The 22377-nt window shown below is 46.0% G+C and overlaps 1 protein-coding gene across 8 annotated transcripts in view; it reads left to right on the top strand.

Moving 5' to 3' along the window:
* The first annotated feature begins 265 nt into the window (after positions 1–265).
* The window catches only part of MINK1 (misshapen like kinase 1), a 2066166-nt gene continuing 2044054 nt past the window's right edge, over positions 266–22377 (top strand). For 3 of the 8 annotated variants that reach the window (XM_069644054.1, XM_069644043.1, XM_069644033.1), the window contains exon 1: positions 269–727. In XM_069644054.1, coding sequence (XP_069500155.1) covers positions 671–727 — 57 coding nt within the window. In that variant the 5' untranslated portion in view covers positions 269–670. Of the gene's footprint in view, positions 728–22377 lie in introns of all 8 variants that reach the window. The other 5 variants (XM_069644014.1, XM_069644008.1, XM_069644001.1 and 2 more) reach the window with 4 other exon arrangements.

Raw genomic sequence — 22377 nt, 5'->3', positions numbered from 1 at the left:
TCTTTTATATATGAATGATGTATTTGTATAAAAATATAATTGAAAGTGCAATACCTTATTCAAAGCAAATTGCTTTTCTTGGTATAAAATAAATAAACGTATGTTCTGCTATATTTTTCAGTATTCTGTATTAGCTATTCCAAGATGACCGCCGCCTAGGGTGGTTGTGGCCGTCCATGTTACGTGTTGCTGCTGCGCTACGTGTAAACGTCTTTTCTACGGGCTTTATGAAGTTTATACTAATGGTTCCTTAGGTGGCGTCCTATCGCAATAACCCGTGAACTTCAGTGCCGTGCAGAAGAGCTGTTTGTGCCCCCGCCCCCTTATGTGGGCGTGGCCCGTTTCGGGCTTGTTTCTACGGATGTTGGTGCTTGTTGCGGAGTCGGCGCTGCCGGCCGCCTGTCAGTGACAGTGAATAGGAGGGTGCGAGTGCAGTGGCCCACCCCCCTCCCGAGAGGACACCCCGGGTACTGTGCAGATTACCTGCAGGCCTCCCCCAGCCATGGGGCCGCGGGGGCTATGCCATGGGGGCGCTGCGCAGTGAGGGATCAAGGAGCCCCCGCCCCCGCAGGATTGCTAGATCAGTGGTGGAGTAGGACCCCCCCTCGCCCCCAGGACACTCCAGGGACTGTGGAGGAGGCGCCTTACCTGAGGGGCGCTCACCTGAGCCATGGCAGACCCCACGCCGGCTCGGAGCCTGGATGACATCGACCTGTCGGCACTGCGGGTAAGGGGACCGAAGGGTTAAGTACTGGCTGTACGTTCTGAGCATCCAACTCTGCCTCCACTGGCACCACTTCACCTGGCACTGCCCTGCACCTGTCCCGGGGCCACTGATTGCCTGGCCTGCCCTGGAACCTGGTCTGCCTGCACTCCCTCCCCCATCTCCCCCACCCATTACCTCAGCTGTCTGCCCGCCACCCTCACAGCCTCACCTGTCTGCCACCCCCACCCATTACCTCATCTGTCTGCCTGCCACCCTCACAGCCTCACCTGTCTGCCACCCCCACCCATTACCTCATCTGTCTGCCTGCCACCCTCACAGCCTCACCTGTCTGCCACCCCCACCCATTACCTCATCTGTCTGCCTGCCACCCTCACAGCCTCACCTGTCTGCCACCCCCACCCATTACCTCATCTGTCTGCCTGCCACCCTCACAGCCTCACCTGTTCCACCCCCACCCATTACCTCATCTGTCTGCCTGCCACCCTCACAGCCTCACCTGTCTTCCACCCCCACCCATTACCTCATCTGTCTGCCTGCCACCCTCACAGCCTCACCTGTCTGCCACCCCCACCCATTACCTCATCTGTCTGCCTGCCACCCTCACAGCCTCACCTGTCTGCCACCCCCACCCATTACCTCATCTGTCTGCCCGCCACCCCCCACTGCCTCACCCCCATTGCCTCACCTGTCTACCCCACCCATTACCTCATCTGTCTGCCACCCCTCATTGCCTCAACTGTTTCCCCCACCCATTACCTCACCTGTCTCCCTGCCACCCCTCATTGCCTCATCTGTCTGCCACCCCCACCCATTACCCCACCTGTCTGCCTGCCACCCCTCATTGCCTCACCTGTCTCCCCTGCCCATTGCCTCACCTGTCTGCCTGCCACCCCTCATTGCCTCACCTGTCTCACCTACCCATTGCCTCACCTGTCTGCCTGCCACCCCTTATTGCCTCACCTGTCTACCGTACCCATTACCTCACCTGTCTGCCTGCCACCCTCACGCCTCACCTGCCTGCCACCCCCACTGCCTCACCTAACTCCCCTACCCATTACCTCACCTGTCTGCCTGCCACCCCTCATTGCCTCACCTGTCTTCGGCCCATTGCCTCACCTGTCTGCCTGCCACCCCTCATTGCCTCACCTGTCTACCGTACCCATTACCTCACCTGTCTGCCTGCCACCCTCACGCCTCATCTGCCTGCCACCCCCACTGCCTCACCTATCTCCCATACCCATTACCTCACCTGTCTGCCTGCCACCCCTCATTGCCTCACCTGTCTGCCTGCCACCCCTCATTGCCTCATCTGTCTGCACCCACCCATTGCTTCACCTGTCTCCCTCCACATTGCCTCACCTGTCTCCCCCATCCATTACCTCACCTGCCTGCCTGCCACCCCCATTGCCTCACCTGCCTGCCACCCACTGCTTCACCTGTCTGCCACCCCGACCCATTACCTCACCTGTCTGCCTGCCACCCTCACAGCCTCGCCTCTCTGCCACCCCCACCAATTACCTCACCTGTCTGCATGCCCCACCCACTGCCTCATCTGTCTGCCCCACCCACTGCCTCACCTGCCTGCCACCCCCACTGCCTCACCTGCCTGCCACCCCCACTGCCTCACCTGCCTGCCCCCCCACTACCACCTCACCCCCACTGCCTCACTTGTCTCCCGCACCCATTACCTCACCTGTCTGCACGTCACCCTCATTGCCTCACCTGTCTGCCTGCCCCCCACCCATTAACACACCTGTCTGACTGCCCCACCCTCCTTACCTCCTTTTGCCTTACCTTTTTTTGTTAACGTTAGCCTTACCTAGCTGGGTCTGCTCCCCAAACCCCCTCCGCCCCTTTACCCCCCATTTCGCCTGTCCGGCCCACCTTACCTATCCCCTACGCTGCGTGTCTTCCAGGCAGTACCCTCCTGATCCCCGCAGGACACTCCCGCCCCCCTCACCCGGACTGGACAGCCTCCCGCGTTGCGTTCCGTTTGCTGTGGGGTTGTGGCAGGCCTCTTTGGTGCATGTCTTGATGGACTAGGCGTCGTGGATGGCAACTTTTCGATTCGTGGCTTCTGTTGTTGTGTATTGAGTGGACTGGCATCCCCCGGTGTTGCAGAGTCTGTGGGGGGCCGGATCTGCGCCCATCCTTGTTTATAGGGAGCGTGTGTGTTGGACACGATTCTTAGCGGATGTGAGCAGTGTTGGCAGAGAGGAGCTGGCTTCCATGCTCCGGCTCTAGTTGGTGTACTGCACCGGTCCCTAGGCTGTCTGTGAAGTAATCTGCTGGGATCGCTGTTGGTGGGCTGCGACGAGGATTAAGCAACGCCATCGGATGGATGAGCAGACTCCAGTCCCATGTGGGCTGTGATACTGCACAGGCATCTTGCATTTCCCCTGCAGGGTGCCCTGGGAGTGGCGCCAGCTGCCACTGGCATCACTGTATCTGATGCTCTTTTAACAGGCAAGTCGGGCCCACAGCACTCCAACCCATCTCCCAGAAAGGAGCTGCTGAGGGCCGTTGGGTGATTAGAAGCACTGATTTTTATAGCGCACGATGATCTCCGCCTCAATGTGCTTTATGTGAGTTTCTGGCTGTTTTCTGTGCTGCTGTAGCTGCCACAAAGCAGCAGATGCAGTCTCCAGTCAGTATCGCTGCCACATTGCCCACCTGCAATGCAAGAGGTGAGGATGGCTGGAAGGTTGTGAATTAATCCGAGCCTCTGGGTGTCACCCTCCAGACCATCGTTCCTCGCCCGCCAAGCCATTACAGAGGGCCAAAAGTAAATCGGGCTTGGTAGCAGCCCAAAGGCCGCCAGGCCACAAACCTTCTGCACGAGACCCCAGGCTTCCCCAGACATGTGTCGGCCTCATCAGTAAGGAGTAGCTTGGGTGACTCTCTGCAGCTGCCAGGGAACGGCCGCTTGTACCACTGATGCCGAGACTCTGCGAAAGAATGCTATTTAGCGACATTCGCGACAGGACGAGAATGAAATAACTTGGCAATATGGATCCATTCCACCTACCAACGAGAACACGAACCACGTTTCCCCAAAGAAGTGGCAGTGCTTCGTGGTCCAGCATCACGGTTCTGTGCCCTGCTTCCCTCCAGACCCTGCAGAGTTGTGAACATTCCTTCTGTTTATGGCTAAGAAAGACATCGTTAAGCATAAGCCCTACACTATTTAAAGCTCTGCATAGTATGTTATGAGGCCTCTGTGATTGCCCATTGGCGCTGGATGACAACGGGTTTGCCTGGTCTTGCAATACAAGTTTTTACAAGGAAATGATGTTTTACAGTATAGCGCCTAACCTCTGCTTTTATTCACTTTATTTCAAAAGTTGTAAGCGAGAGTCACATTGAGGAGCGGTTCTCGTTGAGGCATAAACATACATAGTTTTCTTCAAAAAAGTGTTTTTCGTTCTGCCTGAAAGAACCTTCTTTTTTCAAATTAAATTTTTAAAAACTATTTTATATGAGAAACCTGACCATGTCCTTCCCATGAAAGATGAGTTCTCCCTGAAGGAAGGTACTATATTATCATGCTACTGAGGGAGGCCTAGACAAGAGGCCTCGAATAAACGGAGTAATGCAGGCCAGGCCGTGGAATGCTGCTGCCACCACCATGGCGTATTGCAGTGTCGATCCTGTTTTGTATGAGGAGTTTCCTGTTTTAAAGACCCCCCCCCCCACCACCCCAAGGTTATTAGGTGCAGGGCGTTGCCCGATACAACCCTTCGTTGACCTTCGTGTTCATGTTCCAGGTGTGCACAGCACATTAGTCTGCAGTATTTGGGCTCTGTGTGGCCCGTGCCACCACTATGACAAGCATTGGCAATGCCAGCAGCATGGCCTTTTGTGTAGCCATGGAAAGGCATTTGGTTGGCACTGCCGTAGTGGTATTAATGGGCCATCAGTGTTGTCGGCTGAAAAATGGTGGGATTATCTGTGCATCTAATGACAGTGCCTGGCAAATGCCTAATACACAAGTCAAGACTGCTGGCTTTGCCAATGCTTGTTTTTATACTACAAACTCTGAGGCAAAAGGAGAGTGGATTTTAAGTGGCACCCGAACCAAGAGTTAAGGTGGATGGTTTTGATGCCTTTACATACTTGGGGTTTTGTGTGAAGTGTAACGCAAATGACCATTCTAGGGAGTTCGAACTAAGAGTCAAGGCACAAAACGTAGCCGCGCAAAGGACAACACTACGCGGGAAATATGGCAGGTTTTCTATGTTACCTGTACTAACGTTTTACAAGCACTAGGTATTTCCATAGTGACATACGGTACAAAATCCTCCCTTTCCCTTCCTTATGATATGTGGCTTAAATTGGAGGGTATATTCTGGAGAAGAGTTGTGAGGCTTCAGAAAGAGGTACCAGTAACAGTGATTAGACAGGAATTTGGTCTTGTATCTCTTTACGTCATGGTGGTCTGGAAGACCTTGTCCCCGTTTCCTAAAGGTGTAACTAATGACACCCAAGTGGTGATTAACCTACCGAAAGGGCCGTCGGAGAAGGGTGGCGAGTGGATCTTGGAGCACTGGAAGCAGGCCTGTGAATATTTCCTGGCGGGTTTAGACATTAGAGGTGTCACACTGTCACTGTTGACAGATCCGGAGGTTGCAAAACGGAAGCTGTGGCAAAGAGACGAGATTCAAACACAGGCCGAAAGGAAAAGATGCACACTCTGTTGTCATCTTAACACTGAGGTGAGTGAGGGCTTATGACACGTTAGAAAAATGTCCAAGAATTAACGGATTTGAGAACTTGGCATTTAGGAAAGATAATATCAATCACTTTGGTTTTTTAGTGTTATACGATTATTTGAAACTATTTTTTTAGAAAGGCATAGTCCAACAATCATTTTAGGAATGAAATGGAGTTTTTATTAAGTCATGTTTTCTCTTGCACAGAACATATTAAGAGCGAAAAACCTACTTGAAACAATCATGGCGGTAGTACTGTGGAGAGCCTGTATTTTAAGCATGTTTTTTTTCTTTACCTGAGATGAATGGTTGCTATTGTTTTTGTTTTTAAGATGAATGGATCTACGAATTTTGAAATTTTATTAGAAACCTTTCAAACGTATTAAATATCAGTCAAACATTTTATAAAAATAACATGTTTTTAAAAGGACTTTGGTGAAGGACACGCATAGTGTGGTTTAATATAGTTTTATTACACTACTAAAACTTTCCCAGCTACAATTAAGCCAACTCTCGGGAGACTGCCTTGAAAAAACACTGGCAGGCACTTCAAGCACACACTTGTATAGTAGGGCTTGATAAAGGAAGCTCAAAGAGATCCTAGGAGAATGTATTTTGGGTCTGTGTTTTGAGTCAGAAGTGGGTGGGAATGGCCATAGAGATTAGCATGGCCAGTCAGTGGGTGGGTAAATAACCAGCCTACCGGGATAAGCCCAGGAGCTGTTTGTTGTTGTTCATTGATAGTTCTTAGTGCAAAGGAATAATTCACTGGCATCCAGTGATGTTACCGAAATGTCTTTACTGAAAACTGTTTAGCCAAAAAATATTACAGATTTGTGTTCCCGGTACTTTAAAAAAATAGAGGGGGGTGGTGTAAAGGGGTAGTTGGGGTGGTGTTACAACTAGAAACAATCGGGGGGTTTTGCGGGAAGGGGACTCCCAAAAACAAAAATACCAAAATAAACAGTTTTCGGTAAAACACTTTTCAGTAACATCACATGGAACCTAATTTGCCCTGTGGAGTATATGGTTTTGATTGAGAGACGGTGTTGAAGCAAGTGCGGCTATTTGGAGCAGTGCCCCCCCCCCTTGGTCCAGTTGTTGTTGTAGAGGTAAGATTGTATAGAAGCGTGCAAACTGTAATCCCTCCTCCGAGCATGCGACAGCAATGTGAGAGGTTTGTGTCCCAATGAAGGGTGCTTCGTAGACTCTATTGAACACTTACCCGAGTGAGGAGGAACTACATAGAGAACATTTGCAACCGTCTTGATATTGTTGGCTCACACGCTGGGGTCTTCTTTTGGGCCGTACCGAATGTTCTTTGTTACCTGCACTATTGAACCATTGATCGGTGCCGGAGCAGGGGGGGAATGCTCTGATCAAAGGGACTGAAGGGAGTTAGAAGCCAGAGCTGAGCTCTGGTACTCCAAGTCTGACATTTCTAGTCTATACAAGGCTCGAGCTCTCCTTCCCCGGCAGCGGTTTATTGGGGTAGTGCTGTGTGTGTCAGTTTTAACTACTGTGCCACAGCCCGGTTTTGTTCCAATCTACTTCTCAATATCGAAAATGGTGAAAAGGAAGGCAGAGGAAGTGGTCCCACCTGGTACCAGCCAGCGCAAAATCTCGAGGCTATTTACGCCAATCAAGGATGTCGCCCTATTGATTTTTGAAATCAAGGGCATATTGTCCTTTATTGATGGCATTGGGACAGAGGGGCAATTGGACCCTCAGGAGAGTGACTTTCACCTACACCAAGGAAACGATTCGCAGAAGACCTCCAATTCCAACTGTGTGGTCCATGAGGGCATTGTGGATTCGATTACCTTTTGTGGTGACATTAATGATCCACCCGCCAATCACATCAGCCCACCTAAGGGTACTGGACCCCATATTTCGAAGGAAGACATTTTGGGGCCTTATGAAACTGCCCAAAAACCTGGTCAGATTGGTGAAAGAAACTTTTCCTTCGGAATGTCCAGTAATAGTTGCAAAGAGGTCCAACGGGTGTAAACATTACTGACGTCCACTTACAGACCAAAGATGGCAAGGTCCAAAACACACTGGCACCCCCAGCAGAAGTGGCTGCGTCTCCTTCTGCTAATGCTTTAACTATTACTTTGTCTTCTTCTCAGGTGGATATAAGCAGGTCACCCCAGATTGGTGTCAGTAGGGGGTCGTCCCAACCCCGTTATTCCTCAATGTATACCTGTGCTGCATATGGAAACCCTTGGTAACCTTTTCCAGTCCCTTTCCGCTGGACCTCTCTGATGGATCCCCTGCTCGAACCACCAGCTGCGCGTCAGTGTAAGAACTTGACGCGGAAAAGAAGGGCAAACTGTCTGGGATAGATTTACCAGCAGGGGGAGACTGTGTGGAGTACAACTGGGGATATTAACCTTCAGATTGAAACGCTTAAAGAGTTAATAAACCTTTGGGATGACCAAGACTAGACCTGGGGAAATCCCACCTCTGATGGTTACTAGTCGAGGAGATTACCTCACCTGGCATTGGAATCATCCCTTTCCAACTTAAATATGAGGGCCTATAATGGGCGCTTTAGCCAAGATTAACCGGCAAAGCTAACGTTCAGGGGGGCCCAATGGGAACTCCCTTATCGACTATATTTTTGTTTCAGGGCTGGATTGGGCGAAGGTTGCACACTTTGAAGTGGTCGAGAGAATGGAAAGCGATCACGTCCCCCTTTTTAGGATGAAAGGGTGTAATGTACAATTGGATACCTCTCGCACAGTCCCCAACTCTCAGCCACTGCACGAAAGTCGAGCAAATAGTCCAATACAATGAGGCCTGATACCAAGTCTCACTGGTTTGTCTTAAAATCCTATGTGGGGGGCGGGGGGAACCAGTGCCGATGAAATCTTAGTTGAATATGAGTTACTAACAAACGCATTTCTTTCCGTTCATTACCTTCAAAGGAAATAAAAATAAAAATAATTCTCCTAAGCAAACCTGGCTGGTATGATCGTGAGTGCCACATGGAATTGTTAAATGTACAAAATTCCCTGCGTGATTGGATAGACTGATGCTTCGTGGCTACCGCCTAAAATACAAAAATTTGATATCCACAAAAAGACCGTTTACTCAGGGGAGATGGAATGCTCTTCAATCTGGGGATCATCCACTCTTGTGGAAACTGGTATCGGCCGGGCACCTGAATGGAGGCCAGTCATTGCTGTCAGATTAATGAAGATGGTTAGTGGATGCACTTTTCTAATTTGTATCGGGACATTGCACCCTGTACATTGTTATCCGCTACTGTTATTTCCCCCCTGTTGATGTTGCCTTGTCAGTGTCTGTTGATGAGGTGGTTGTAGTCCTTAACTCTCAAGCGGTAAAGCTGCCGGCCGATTGGATCCCCATTGATTTGTTAAAAGATGAGATGGACGTCTGGGCCCCTGTACTTTGTAAGGTTTTTAATGCAATCCTGTGTAGGTGTGAAATACCTGCCTCTTGGAGGCAGGCTGTGATTTTACCAATATATAAGAAAGGTGGTAGAGGCCTTCGGGGGACACTACTGGGCAATTTCACTCCTAGACGGTATTGGATAACTTTTTTTGGGAAAGTTATTTTAAAACACCTACAGGAATGGGTGGATAACGAATCTATAATTCATGGCTTACAGGCTGGTTTTAGGGAAAACAGAGGCACGATCGGTCAGAGTTTTTATTCAAGGATATACAGTTTAGATCTACGAATGCCGCATAAAGACTGTGTCTGATTCAGTGTGTAGAGAGAACCTCTGGCAGATATGTGTCTCTCGGAATGTCCCTAGTATACACTGCAAACAAGGCTAGAGTGCGCTATGGGCTGGGAGGAGAATTGACACAGCCCTTTGATGTTGATATGGGGGTCAGACAGGGTTGTGTCTTGGACCCCCTAATATGGGGATCAGGCAGGGTTGTGTCTCGGCCCCCCTTCTTAATATCTACATGCAAGAATATATAGCTATGTTATTAAGGGAGTTCCAAGACTGTCTGAAGATTGCATCAGACCAGTACCCAGCCCTGTTTTACACAGACGACGCAGTGCTTATCTCTACCACGTTCCAAGGTTTAAGGAAGTGCCTATCCACATTTCTGAATAAATGTAGTGTTCTATATCGGAGCCTGAAGATCGATAAACCGAAAGGTAATGATATTCAGACCTCAACCCTCGAAACGTAGATTAATGAGGGCTGAAAGAGAAGGCCTGGAGCTTGAGTAGGTGGAATTTTCTGATTACCTTGGACTGAGATTCCAGGAATCTGGTGACCTTGAAGCTCAGATCAACAAATCTACAACCAGTCTAAAGAAAGCTAGTGGAGCAATTTTGTCGGTCAATGCAAAAGACGGAGGAGGTGCAGTTTCCCCAGTTTGGGATTTATTCCATAAGAAAGTGCTGCCCGCTACTAGGGTTCTGAAGTGTGGGGGTATGGTAATATTTTTAAGCTTTGTTTGTACGAGCAATATTGTTTGGAGAAAAACTGCTGTTGCTCCCATCCAGTGCCCTTACAGCCCTGGTTTTTCTAGAGCTGGGTAGCAGCCCGGTTGCTGTCCAGATCTGTGCCAGACCAACCTTTTTGTTGGGCCAGATTATGGAAGCAACGTGGTCTGGAAAGGTATTGGGATGCAGCGCTTCACCTCTTCGCAATGGAGGGCGGACGGCAGGAGCTTGAAATGGACAGCACGTGTTAAGTCCTCTCTGCAAGATTTCGTTATGTTATGTTACTTGGCATTTATATAGTGCCTTATATATCATTGGTATCACCTGAAAGCGCTGGTAGGTTGAACGCCCTCAGGAACCGCAGTTTAGGTCAGTATAGAGAGATAGTGTCGTAAGGTGTGTGGGTGCACAGGTTATGTGTGTAGCTGGTGACGTTGTCGGATGATAGCTGCTTCCTAGTGATAGGTGTGGTACTGGAGATATCGGTTCAATGTGTGCAGTCTGGTGGGTGGACACCTAGACTGGGATCAGGCTGCGTAAGGCCTGAGGAACGCCTATGTGAGCAGCTAGTCAGAATGTGCTCGGCTAGCTGCGTTTTATTGGGTGATGGATGTTCATGGGGTCGTTCATGGGGTCGTGTTGGTATGTAAACAGCCAGGCCAAATTATCAGCGGTATAGCTGTGTTCTAGTTGAGTGATGATGTAAAGTAGAGAGTAAGCGTAGTAATACGATATGGTGGTTATCTGTAAGGCGCCTGAGACCAGGCACGTGAGCCGGACGGTGAGGACATGCATAGGGACATAGGGATACATAGGGAGAGGGAACGATACAGGTAGAATGGGGATACAGATATACATGAGGATACAGATGTGATATAGGCGTTCGCAGCCTCATTCAAGTGCGGCACATGCCATCATTCACATATCCATCGAGATGCGGCGTATGGTGGAGTTCATAGGTTCATCCAAGTGGGGCACATGCCATCATTCACATATCCATCGAATTGCGGCGCAGGGTGGAGTTCATAGCTTCATCCAAGTGCGGCACATGCCATCATTCACATATCCATCGAGATGCGGCGCAGGGTGGAGTTCATACCTTCATTCAAGGGCGGCACATGCCATCATTCACATATCCATCGAGATGCGGCGCAGGGTGGAGTTCATAGCTTCATCCAAGTGCGGCACATGGCATCATTCACATATCCATCGAGATGCGGCGCAGGGTGGAGTTCATAGCTTCATCCAAGTGCGGCACATGCCATCATTCACATATCCATCAGATGCGGCGCAGTGTGGAGTTCATAGCTTCATCCAAGTGCGGCACATGCCATCATTCACATATCCATTGAGATGCGGCGCAGTGTGGAGTTCATAGCTTCATCCAAGTGAGGCACATGCCATCATTCACAATTCCATCCAGATGCGACGCATGCCAAGGTTCGTAGTTTCATCCTAGCGCATTATTCACAATTCCATCCAGATGCGACGCAGGCTAAGATATGATGGATTTGTCGGTAAACCCCAATGCCGTAAAGTAAACTAACCTTTTGATAAAGAACCTAAGAACATGGTCAAACTGAGAAGCAATAAACCTCTTGGGGATGATTCCTCGATTATCTTGAATGGGGGATCCATCCCGGATTTAAGCTATACCTGGATGAAATCTTCCCATCGTACGAAAAGGCATTATATTTGCGCTTTAGACCGGGCATTCTTCCGTGGCCTGTTTTACCCGGAACTGGCTCTGCCAATTCAAGTTTGTGTCTGATATGTAAGGCTGGTAGAGTGACAATTATGCACTCTCTGTTGTTCTTTAGCGGGACCATCCATCTGAGAAAAATGTATTTGAAACCGATTTTGAGAGTTAGAGATCTGTCAATCTACCTTGGCTGTGAGGTTTTTGAGCCAATACTCAGCTTTACATGTTGTCTATGTAACTGCCCATTACATTCTCAGAGCCTGGCTACTCCGCGTACAGTCTTCTCCGGAACAGTTTGGTATTCAATCTGTATTTTGGTTTTACGTAGGTGAGCCTGCGAGGATTATTTCTCTCCTCACCACACCACAACTGCTGATTATTTTTCCCCCTTTTCTTTAATTTAAAAAAAAACACTTTTACTTTGTGGTAATGACCTCTCACTTTTGTATTCACTGTATTGTATTAAGCAATTTTATAATATTCTGGTATGACTGTTTTAAAATGCCCGATTATGTAAAGCCTCTGTTCTAGCCTGACCCCCCGAATTTTACATTGCCATTTTATCAGGAATGTAATGTTTGTTTTTCTATGCACTTTTATGGTTGACTAACTGAAATAAAGTTGTGTAAGTAAATAACCAAAGAATACCTACAAGCTTTGCTCCCCTCATTTGCCATTTCAATACAATAGTTTTGGTTTATAGGTGGTGCAAGTGCCAACTAACAGCCAAAAATAAAAATGGTATGCTCTGGTTGTAGGACATTTTGAGGATTTGTTGTGATGTTCAGGGCCCGTTTTGAGGTTCAAGGGACTGTTCGCGGTACACATGATCTTATTTCAAGGGTGTCTCCTGAAGAGTGTGGCTCTGTTAGTCCGTACCTTCATAGGAGCATCTCGTTGTGCAAGAAAATGACCACCGGATAAATTTGTTCAAAATTAAGTTTATGAAAATTGGTGGAAGTAAGTATGAAGGCTCAGATTGGAAGCATTCAAAGAGTCTCCTCCTATATGTACTTGGGGTATGTGGTTTCTGACAAGGGTGATTGCAAGGAGCTGATTGCCAAAAAAAGATTGAAAGCACTAACGGTAATGGGGGTCATTAAAAATTTGCAGTGAACATGTAGGGGATCCGTATAGCCTACAAACGATGTGTGGTTCCCATGTTAACTTTCAGTGTTGAGGCACGTTTCCAGCAGTGCAGCTCTTGGGTGAAACTATTAGAGGGGCAGATATGGAGAAGGATTTTGGGGCTGGCTCCCGCGAATCCCGGGCAGTCAATACATCTAGAGCTAGGCCTATCCTCGTTGGGGGCTTTGATACTAATGAAAAAGGCCTCCCTTTAGATTAAACTATGTTCTGCTCCTTAGTCCCCATTACTGTAAATCATGGGGACTGCCATGCTGGGGGATACTGATCAGGTCTTCAGGAATTTATAAATTGGAATGCGACCACTTCTTCAAGATCATTAATTGGTTACCTATGTCTTGCTGAGAAATTAAATCTAAGATATTGGCATGGGATTGGATACAAACTTAGGAGCGTCTGCACAATCTAAAGGGCTGTAGTTAGTTTTTATGGCTTGACAGGAAATGTCAAAGTCCATACTTGGGGATTCGTGCCTCACCCACACACCGTAGGATTAATTTATTGATGTAGTTGGGTCAACTTCCAACCATGGCAATTACCGGCAGCTGGCAGGGTATTCCTAGGCCTAAACGCTTGTGTAGAACGTGCAGTGGTAAAGATTGTATCGAGACGAACAGGCATATTCAAACATAGTTTAAGAATTGGTGACAAGGCAGGCACCCTGTTGGGCCATCATGCCTTACAATGGAGAGCCACAACCATGGCTTTACCCCCCCCACCCACCATCAAGGGGAAGATTTGTGCTATGGAGGGAGTTGTTTCCAGCCACCTGCAAGAAAAATTAAGTGCGAGAAATACAAGTACCAGAATCATTGGAGTCAATTAACATGCCACACCTGAAAATGAAATGAAGACACGCCTGAAAAAGCAAAGTAACGCACCCTCCCTGAAGATTGATGGAGTCATGAAAACGTGCGTTTGGAGGAGAAACGAATGCAGGAAAAATTGACTGGTAACAAAGCGCCTGCCTTGTCACCAATTCTTAAACAATATTCAAACATAAAGTCCCACTCATGCTCGTGTGTATGAAAGGTTTCTTGCTAGATTTGTGGAGGGCTATAGTCGTCTGAATGAGGAGGCTTTATGGCCCAAGTGCCTATACAGTGTTAGTCTTGCACTAATGTTACCTTTATCCAGCTTATGGTTGTACATTAATAGTTACATTATAAATGTGTTTTGTGCCTGATTTTGTAAAGGCACTCCATTCCTGAATGTGGCGTGCAATGTCCAGTTGACTCCGTACATGATGGGTGTATGCTTAGTTTACTGTAGATTGTTTACATAGTATTAATGATATTGTCTTATTAGCAGCCTTGTGTATTTTATGATAATCTTTTATGGAATTTCTGTCGTATAATATGCTTAGGGGAAAATGAGTGGTCTTATATTGTTGAACGTATGACCCTGACGTAATATTATTCAATATTTATTTTATTTATGCAGAGCGTGAAAAGTGAAGACTTTATTTTTTAATTTATTTTTTAAGCATGTTTGATTTTAGAGCGTATTACTCCCAGAGGACCGCATGAAGTTCTGGCAAGCACTGAACTCGTTTAAGCACAAGTGTCTAGATAATTCTATTACGCAAGATTCTGATTTTTCTTTTCGACAACTCTTATTTCTGAGAAATTTAAAATGCACCTTGATTAATATCAAGTCTATGTCGAATAAAGATCCGGTTATTTCTGATTTAATTAGAGACTATAAATTAGACATTCTATGCGTTACTGAAACATGGCTGTCTAGCTACTTTTCACCCCTTGGTCCCTGATAACTAGTCTGTGAAATGGATCAATAGACCGCATAGCATGGTGGAGAAATTAGTTATTTGTCATTTAGAGCTTTTGATTACGAATCTGACAGAACTATCATGGGGTGTCCCAAATTGGCTTTATGACCTTAATGTTGACCCCTGCGGATACCTTAAAAATGTTGCTTGCTTATCGTCATGCAGGGCCTGAAAACCAATACTTTATTCGTCTTGAGCAATTTCTAGCTACTGCGGCCTTGAGCTATGCCAAATGTTTGATTTTTTTTTTGTGTGATTTTAACATATGGCTTAGAGATGCAGCCCAAACGGACTCCTCCAAACTAGAAGTTACTATTCAGCCATACACTTTCCTCTGCTCTTCAATCCCTCTCCCATGCTGTGGGACATTGTCTCGCTCTTAGGATCCTAAAAGTGAATACCCTGCATGTGTCTTGGAGCGATCATTTTGTTAGGCTCTTTACTCTCCTTTTGCCAGGAAACCCCAAGGCACATGAAGCTACAGAAGGATTTTAAGCTAGATCCAAGAATGCCTTACTCGGTATTCCGCTGCCATCTTTTCACGCAGTGCTTACTAGTCCTGCAGGGTAAACTTACTGTGATATCTTCTTAAATCAAAGCTTTGGGAACCTAGCGCAAGTAATTAACCCCTTAAGTGCCAAGGACGAGTATGCTCGTCCTTTTTTTACATAGACTTATGATAGCCTGGCACTTCACTCAGCTCCACTAAACCATGCAGCTCCGAATAGAAGATGCAACCCCTGGTGTTCTCCTGACCTACTGCCATCAAAAAAAGAAATGAGAGAACAGGAGAAAAGATGGTTTCAAAAGAAGAGGTGGAGACTCTCACTCATATCTACGAGTCATAAAACCTACAAAAAGGCAGTCTTTGAAGCCAAAGCTGGTTATCTACATAACAGAATTCTCGCAGCAAATGCACACAAATAAATAACTTTTAAAGATCATTAAGAATCTGATGTCTCTGGACTGTGTTTAGCAGTCTGTGGAACCCTCTCTTCATCTGGCGAGAGAGTTTAATTCCTTTGTCCTGGGAAAAGTAGCTGCTATTCAAGACAATTTTGGAAAAAAGCTACCCTGCCCAGTCCGGTCACTACAGGCTCTTCAATTCACCCAGAGGTGGATTTTAAATTTTCCAAGGTTACCCCAGAAACAGTTGTATACCTGTTGACTGGGCTTAAACCCATTCTCTGTATATAGACACCATCCCGGCCTTGCTGGCTAAACGTCACAGTTTGTGTATTTCGAAATGTGTTGCCTGAGTTTTGTTAACCTTCCCTTTTAATCAATGGATTGTGCCTGACATTCATAAATCAATACAGATCCCTCCATTGTTGAAAACAATCTAACCTTGGTCCTTGACTCTACCCTTACGAAAAACTATCAACCAATAGCGCAGGCTCCTTGGCTTGCCAGGGTATTGGGAAAGTTGGAAACCTCTCTGCTCCAAGACTTCATGGAGCTCAATGGTAGCTTGGATGAACTTCAGTCGGGCTTCCGTCCCAATCATGGCACCTTGGTTTTGGCCGATATTCTGCATACAACCGATGTTGGTGAATTAACCCTGTTGGTAATGCTGGGTCTGTCCACGGCATTTGATACTGTGGACCATGCTGGTCTGGTATCTCTGATGGAAACCCTGATTGGTGTGCAAGGTTCCACTTTAGCTTGGTTCAAACGCTTTCTTGCAGGGAAACTGACAGCAAGTGGTTATGTTAGGACTGTATAATTATGGACCGCTATCCACTAACTGGGGCGTGCCACAGGGGCCTCCGTTCTCGCCTTTGCTTTTTGATGCAAGGCATAAAATAGTTTTCAAAAATTGATTAGCCGAGTTTGCTAATTAAAATTGTATTGATTAGCAAACAGACCCATTTGATTAGCATTGTTGTACTAATATTGTTAATGTTACCAGAAGTTATTTGTATTGAAAACATGAAATGGGCAATAAAACAGCTTTTTTACGTACTGCAGAAATAAGACATTAGTGAGAACAGTTAGGACTTGCAAATTTAGCTAGACCTGCAGGTCAGGGTACTTAGGTTACCTATTCGATCTAAGAGAAATGCGTTCAACCCATAGCAATAGATGACAACAAATTTAAATGTGATTTCTGTAACATGTTGCATGTCACTACAATCCCGCTTTGTTGGCACACTGCTCCCACCCAGAGGCCAGCCATGCACAGTGAAACTTATTTGATATTTACTGCAAACAAAGGATATGTTAAATGTTTCAAACATCCCTTGCAAATGGTACTCGCCCTTCATAAAATCTACTCTACTATGCGAGTGGGCGAAAAGACTTTGTGAACTGTGGATAAGTGTCTGTAAAAGTGTAGCTGCATGAATGGACTAAAATAAATAGACTTGCCAAAAAGACTCTGAAAACAGTTTGTACAGCTGTCTCCTGCAGGTGCCGATATATAATACTATCATAATTATAAAGCAAAGTGAGCTCTGGAAGCTAAATACAGTGTATGGTATTACAGTAGATCTGTAGATGTACCAATTGGATGGAACTATTGATCACTACTTTGTGAAAGTAAGAGACTATGCAGAGTGAATGGCGTAGCAAGTAGAGTACTGGGCAAACTGGGTGGAATACTGCAGTTTGTGGTCATCTCACTTTCAGGGTAGCTGGCATAAAGCAACAGGGTGATAAAATAGAATATCAATGAGTATTGGATCAGCTCATGGTTTGAGCACCAATTGCACAGATGTATGCAACCAGCAAGTTACAGAACTAGGTTTTTGCCACGAAAGGCATTTGATCGTGTGATCATGTACATTTTTGGAAGTGTTGACTCGTCACTCTGATGCATCTTCATCAACAAAATGAAATATAGTTGACACTATGAGATTTAGATGCACTGACCTAAACTTGACTGTCAAACATGGAGATGATGCAGTGTTTTACAGTGTCACTACAACTTACATTTTTAGGAATGGAATTGTATGACTGTCTTTTAAAAATAATATATATAAAGTTAACACATACTGGTTTTTGCCAGACAGGATATAGTTAATAAAAGTATCACTAAAAGATAAAGGTATCACTAAAAGTATCATCCCGATTTACTTCTGGTTTGCAATTATTTCAAAAAGAAAAATGCAATTCTTGACTAGCACTCCCACACAAGCCTTTGGCCCTTAAGAGTGGAGGAGAACGTTACTGCTGCAGTTTCTCTTCATTAGCACTTGAAGTGAACAGAGAAAAGAATGAAGAGGGCACCGAGGACAAGAGAGGAATGCAGGGCTAGCTGTGCTTTGATTGAACATGGCAATTTAATTAGCTATTTTTGCTACACAAGTGTCAATTTGATTAGCGAACCTACAGAGTTGCATAGCAAATTGCTATGCGACATTACATACTTTATGCCTTGCGATGGCCACCATTCTTTATTTTTATGGAATTGTACTGATATGTAGATGATACGCAGCTCTGTAAAAGCAGCTTGCTCTTCTGCTTCTTTTGGGGCCCTTGATGAGTGCAAGACAATGGATGACCTTCAATGGTCTCCAAATGAATCCATCTAAAATGGAGATTGTTGCCCGGCCCTTCCTGTCTTCTTAAAGATCCTCAGAGATTTCCACCCTCGCAAGCCTTCTGGATTTTCCTATGGCACCAAAGGTAAGAATATGGAGTTTCTCTGGAATACAAATCTGTCCTTCGCTGTGCAGATCAATGAAGTATTTTTTCTAGGTTACGCCTTCTAAGAAAGACTCTCCAATTTGTTCCTGCAGTGTTACATGCCCAAGTGGTATGGATGCTTATAAACGCCCATCTTGGCTATGCAAACAGTCTCTACTCAGGTATCGCTGTGAGGAATTTGGCCATCTCCCATGATGTGTGTGTGCTCACCTGGCCTTTAAAAAAAAATGTATATGAAATTGAATGATGGTAGATCAACCTCTGGAAAATGTGTGGGGCTATTCTGTACAAATTTTCCTATGCTCACCGCGCAACAGATACATAGACCTGTGTACTCTGAGTGGGCACAGCCTACAGGTGCAGTCTCCCGGTCACATTTAGTTGGAATGTGACACCCAGAAGTACATCAAGGCATCTCAAAAGGGGAGGGCAAAACCTTCCTCATGCCATGGCCAGCCTAATTAAATAACAATGGCTCTATGGATCCGCCCTGTCCATTGTCAGTTCTGCGGTTGTAGCCTCCCTTACTAAACAGAGTTAATTCAAGCGGGCCCATGGGAGGCCTGGTCGAGGACTGACAAAAGAGACAGGAACGACCCCAACAGCCTTTGATATGCACTGTTTTAACCTGACTCCAGCTCCCACCTCTCAGTATCAATGACAGTGAGCTGTCATGTCTACCACACATGTTTACAGTAGGCACCCCCCGCAGGGTTACCCCATTCAGATGGTGGAAGTAGTATGCAATTTGATGGAGACTGAAAGTCTGGTCTCGTCACATCTTCAAGGGAAACCTGCCACTTTAATCAGGAACCACATGGAGCTCAATTACCCATAGAGACCCTTTGATCCACAACAGACAGGAAAATGGGTGTGTCTTAGTAGTACATGTTTTCACCCCTTTACCTTTCCTGTTGCAAAGCACTTTGGTTATGACCTCACACATACGGGAGACATGTTGTTGGGGATCCAGGATTGGTTCATTTAGGTAGGCTTAGCCTACACCAATCACTGGGGCCCATTTGGCTTTAAGAGGGTCGAGCCCCTCTTTTCGCAGATCATCTTAAGACTTTGTAAGGAGTAATAAGAAGAACTCACTTGGACCCTTACTGAAGGTCTGCCTTACAGCTTCCGCCAGTGAAGGAAGACCAGGATTTCAAAAGAGGGAAGCAAGATGCCATTCCTAAACATCTCCTAGGAAACAGAGGTAGATACTGAATCCAGGGGCCCCTCCAGCAGCTCCAGAACTGGTACCCACCCAGCACACAGCGTGCCCTGCTAGGTTCTGCACGCAAGCTTCATAGATGGGAATTGCCAGCGAGTCTCTGAACCAAACCTAGGACAAGGCCATTGCCTGCAACACTCTCCTTAAAGGACGACATGAGCCCAGTGAATAAGCAAGGTGGAGTGGATTGACCAGCGTCCGCCTCAAAGGACATTTTCAAGCCAGTCGAGCCCCTCGAGCTGCAACCGACTGTACCACTGACTGTTGTCATGCTGCAGTCGCTAACGCCATCCGAGACGCCTCGACCAGTGCTGCAGCCCCGCCAACCAGCACAGAGACAACGATTCCTGACTCCAAGCTGCCTTGTAGGCCGGCCTGCATCCGTCCGTCCAGTCTCGCTCGCCGAGCTGCCTGCTCCCTGATACCTGTAAGAGGATTCAATTCAACACTACAGCTAAGTCAACGCCTAGTCTATAATACTGAATGAAAACCCTTATTGATATATCTTTATGTCCAGTTCATGCGTTCTGGATGACTACCCCTATATAACACCCCTCTCTCAGAATCCCCCTGACCCCACTGAGCCAAGAAGTAGTTCTGTTTTGCAAGTTAAAAGGTTTATTTGAGAAGTAAAGCAATATATATCTATCACACTTTTTAATAATTGAATATCACACTTAATCTGATATGATAAAGATTAACAACGGAGAATCTGGCACTGGCACACTTCTTTATAATCAATGATGAGTGGTTATAGGATGGATAAGATAGCAACAATACTTTTATGGTTTCCAATGGATGCAATGTGGAATGAAATGCAGTACAGAAAATAACTTGATAGGATTTCAGCAAAAGACAATGTAATCACTTTCTTGGACAATTCACCCCCCCCCCCTTTTATGCAATGCAAGGAAATGGAAGGAAGGCACACAGTTCTCAGAAATGCAATTACATGTGATTCAGTTCACCCCAGCAAGCTTAGACTACAGAAGTTGGAAACACAGGCCCAAAATGCTTTTATATGTGCTGGCAATGAAGTGAAAAATATGCTAAAATGCTTTTAATTCCCTCTAGAGGTTCAGGTTGAGGATTAGTTGGTTTAAATTAGTTGCAGGCTTACTTTAGCAATGTCCTAGGAATGATTAGCAGGTTAAACGAATTTCTGCAACGGAAGCAAAAACAAACTGCTGTTTTCACACGTGGAGAAATTTGCAAATCGCGGTAAAATTCGCAAGTCTCTAGCACAAACAGTCATGGAGATATGAGCGATTAAATAAAGGTCGTTTTTCAGATTTTAAATTTTAAAGTTCAAAAAGACAAGTGCAGCTTGCAACTAGAAAATGACAGGTGACAGCTTTGCAAATGACAGGTGACAGTTAGGAGGCAGTTCTACTTAGATTAAAATAGCTTGGATTATATTATTTTAACTAAGAGATTGGTTCTGCACAGTTCTGCTAGGTACTCACACTATATTCTCGAATTAGAATGGGCCTCGCCACGGGTCTGGTCAGGTTTTAGACTGGACTCTGGTCTCTGCACTTCACAGTGATCTGGGTCAGCTCTCTCTCTGGATTCTGGATCCTGATGGATTTGAAGTCTGGATCTTTCTGCACAGCTTTCTCTAGAGATTGATGGAGGTAAAGTATGGATTTTCCCGGCAGAGCTTCCAGCTGCAAATGGATTTGAAGGTCCCTATCTGTCCGGTCTGTCTGCTTTTATGTGTTTTGAAAATGGGTGTGTGTGCAGCATCACTAGGCTCTACCCCTCTCCACTTATCATTGGCCCAATTCTCCCCTCTCCCATGATTGGGGGAATGAAATGAAGTGTCATCATGATGAGGTCTGTTTATGATACAGAGAACCCACCCCTGTCAACTTTACACACAATCTATATTTGCTCAAAAACATATTTGCACAGGTACACATTTGTTTAAAATTACATGCACCCTTCACATATCACAGGAGGTATCCCCTGTTCAAACTCTGCTCTTCCTGGGAGCTTGCATTCAGAAATGGCAATATTTGCACTTTTTAACTGATTTTGCAATATCGGACACTAACCCAAATTTACACACATGTGCGCAAGGGGTATGGACATTAGTTGATGAAGTGTCAGATTTTTCACATGCACACATTTTGAGTAATATCCTCTTTTCCGCTAAAACCCCCTTGAACATACCACCGGGTCCTAACACGTCTTAAAATGTGGGCAGAAAAATCACAAGAATTATGGTGTCATTTAAATAATTTTCACAAGTCCGTACTATGAGTTATTCATCTTTTTAGAGTTATGTTCTGGCCCCAAAGGGGTGTGGTTTCCCCCCAGCACAAGGTTGAATTTCTGGTTTTTCCAGTTCTGCCAAGCCAGCTTGCTCTCACAGGCAGTGCCCCTCCCCTTCCCTTCCAGGAGGAAGCTACATTTACGACATCTGCAATAAACCATCTGCCTGGGTGAAGGGGGTTGCATTGTTCAGAGCTCCTGTATTCTGTGGGGGCTCCCCTTAATTCAATTATCAGAGAGATGGCATATCCTTAGTGTGGCCAGCAAAAGGCAGATAGGCCTGGGAACACAGCTGTGACTCAAGTTTCACTCCTGATGGGGGGTAGTTGGTAGTATATCAAAAATACATTTATTATAGAGCTTTATGATCAAAACACAATTAAACCATAGTTATGAAGAAACAATACCAAACCTGTTCATTCGCTAGTTAACATATATACAATTTTACAAATAGCCTAATACTGATGATGGGGGAGGAAAATTACCACCTCCTGCAACAGAAAGGGTTTAGTTCTGCACATGTATCAGTTTAGGCAGTCATTCATCAACATTCCCTAACTTATGTAGTCTAGCCTTACGAAGTGAGGGGTCTAGCGCTCAAAGTACTGTTGTGAGTTCTCTTTAGGGGGGCTGAAGCTGCTCAGGAAGGGGCTTCAGGCAATTGACAAATAAGTTCCTATTCCTAGAAGAGGGTCTACCCTTGCG

Source organism: Ambystoma mexicanum, chromosome 1p, assembly GCF_040938575.1.
Source record: "Ambystoma mexicanum isolate Mex_15411 chromosome 1p, UKY_AmexF1_1, whole genome shotgun sequence".
Classification (NCBI taxonomy): Eukaryota; Metazoa; Chordata; class Amphibia; order Caudata; family Ambystomatidae; genus Ambystoma; species Ambystoma mexicanum.
This window is presented reverse-complemented; position numbering and strand designations above follow the sequence as displayed.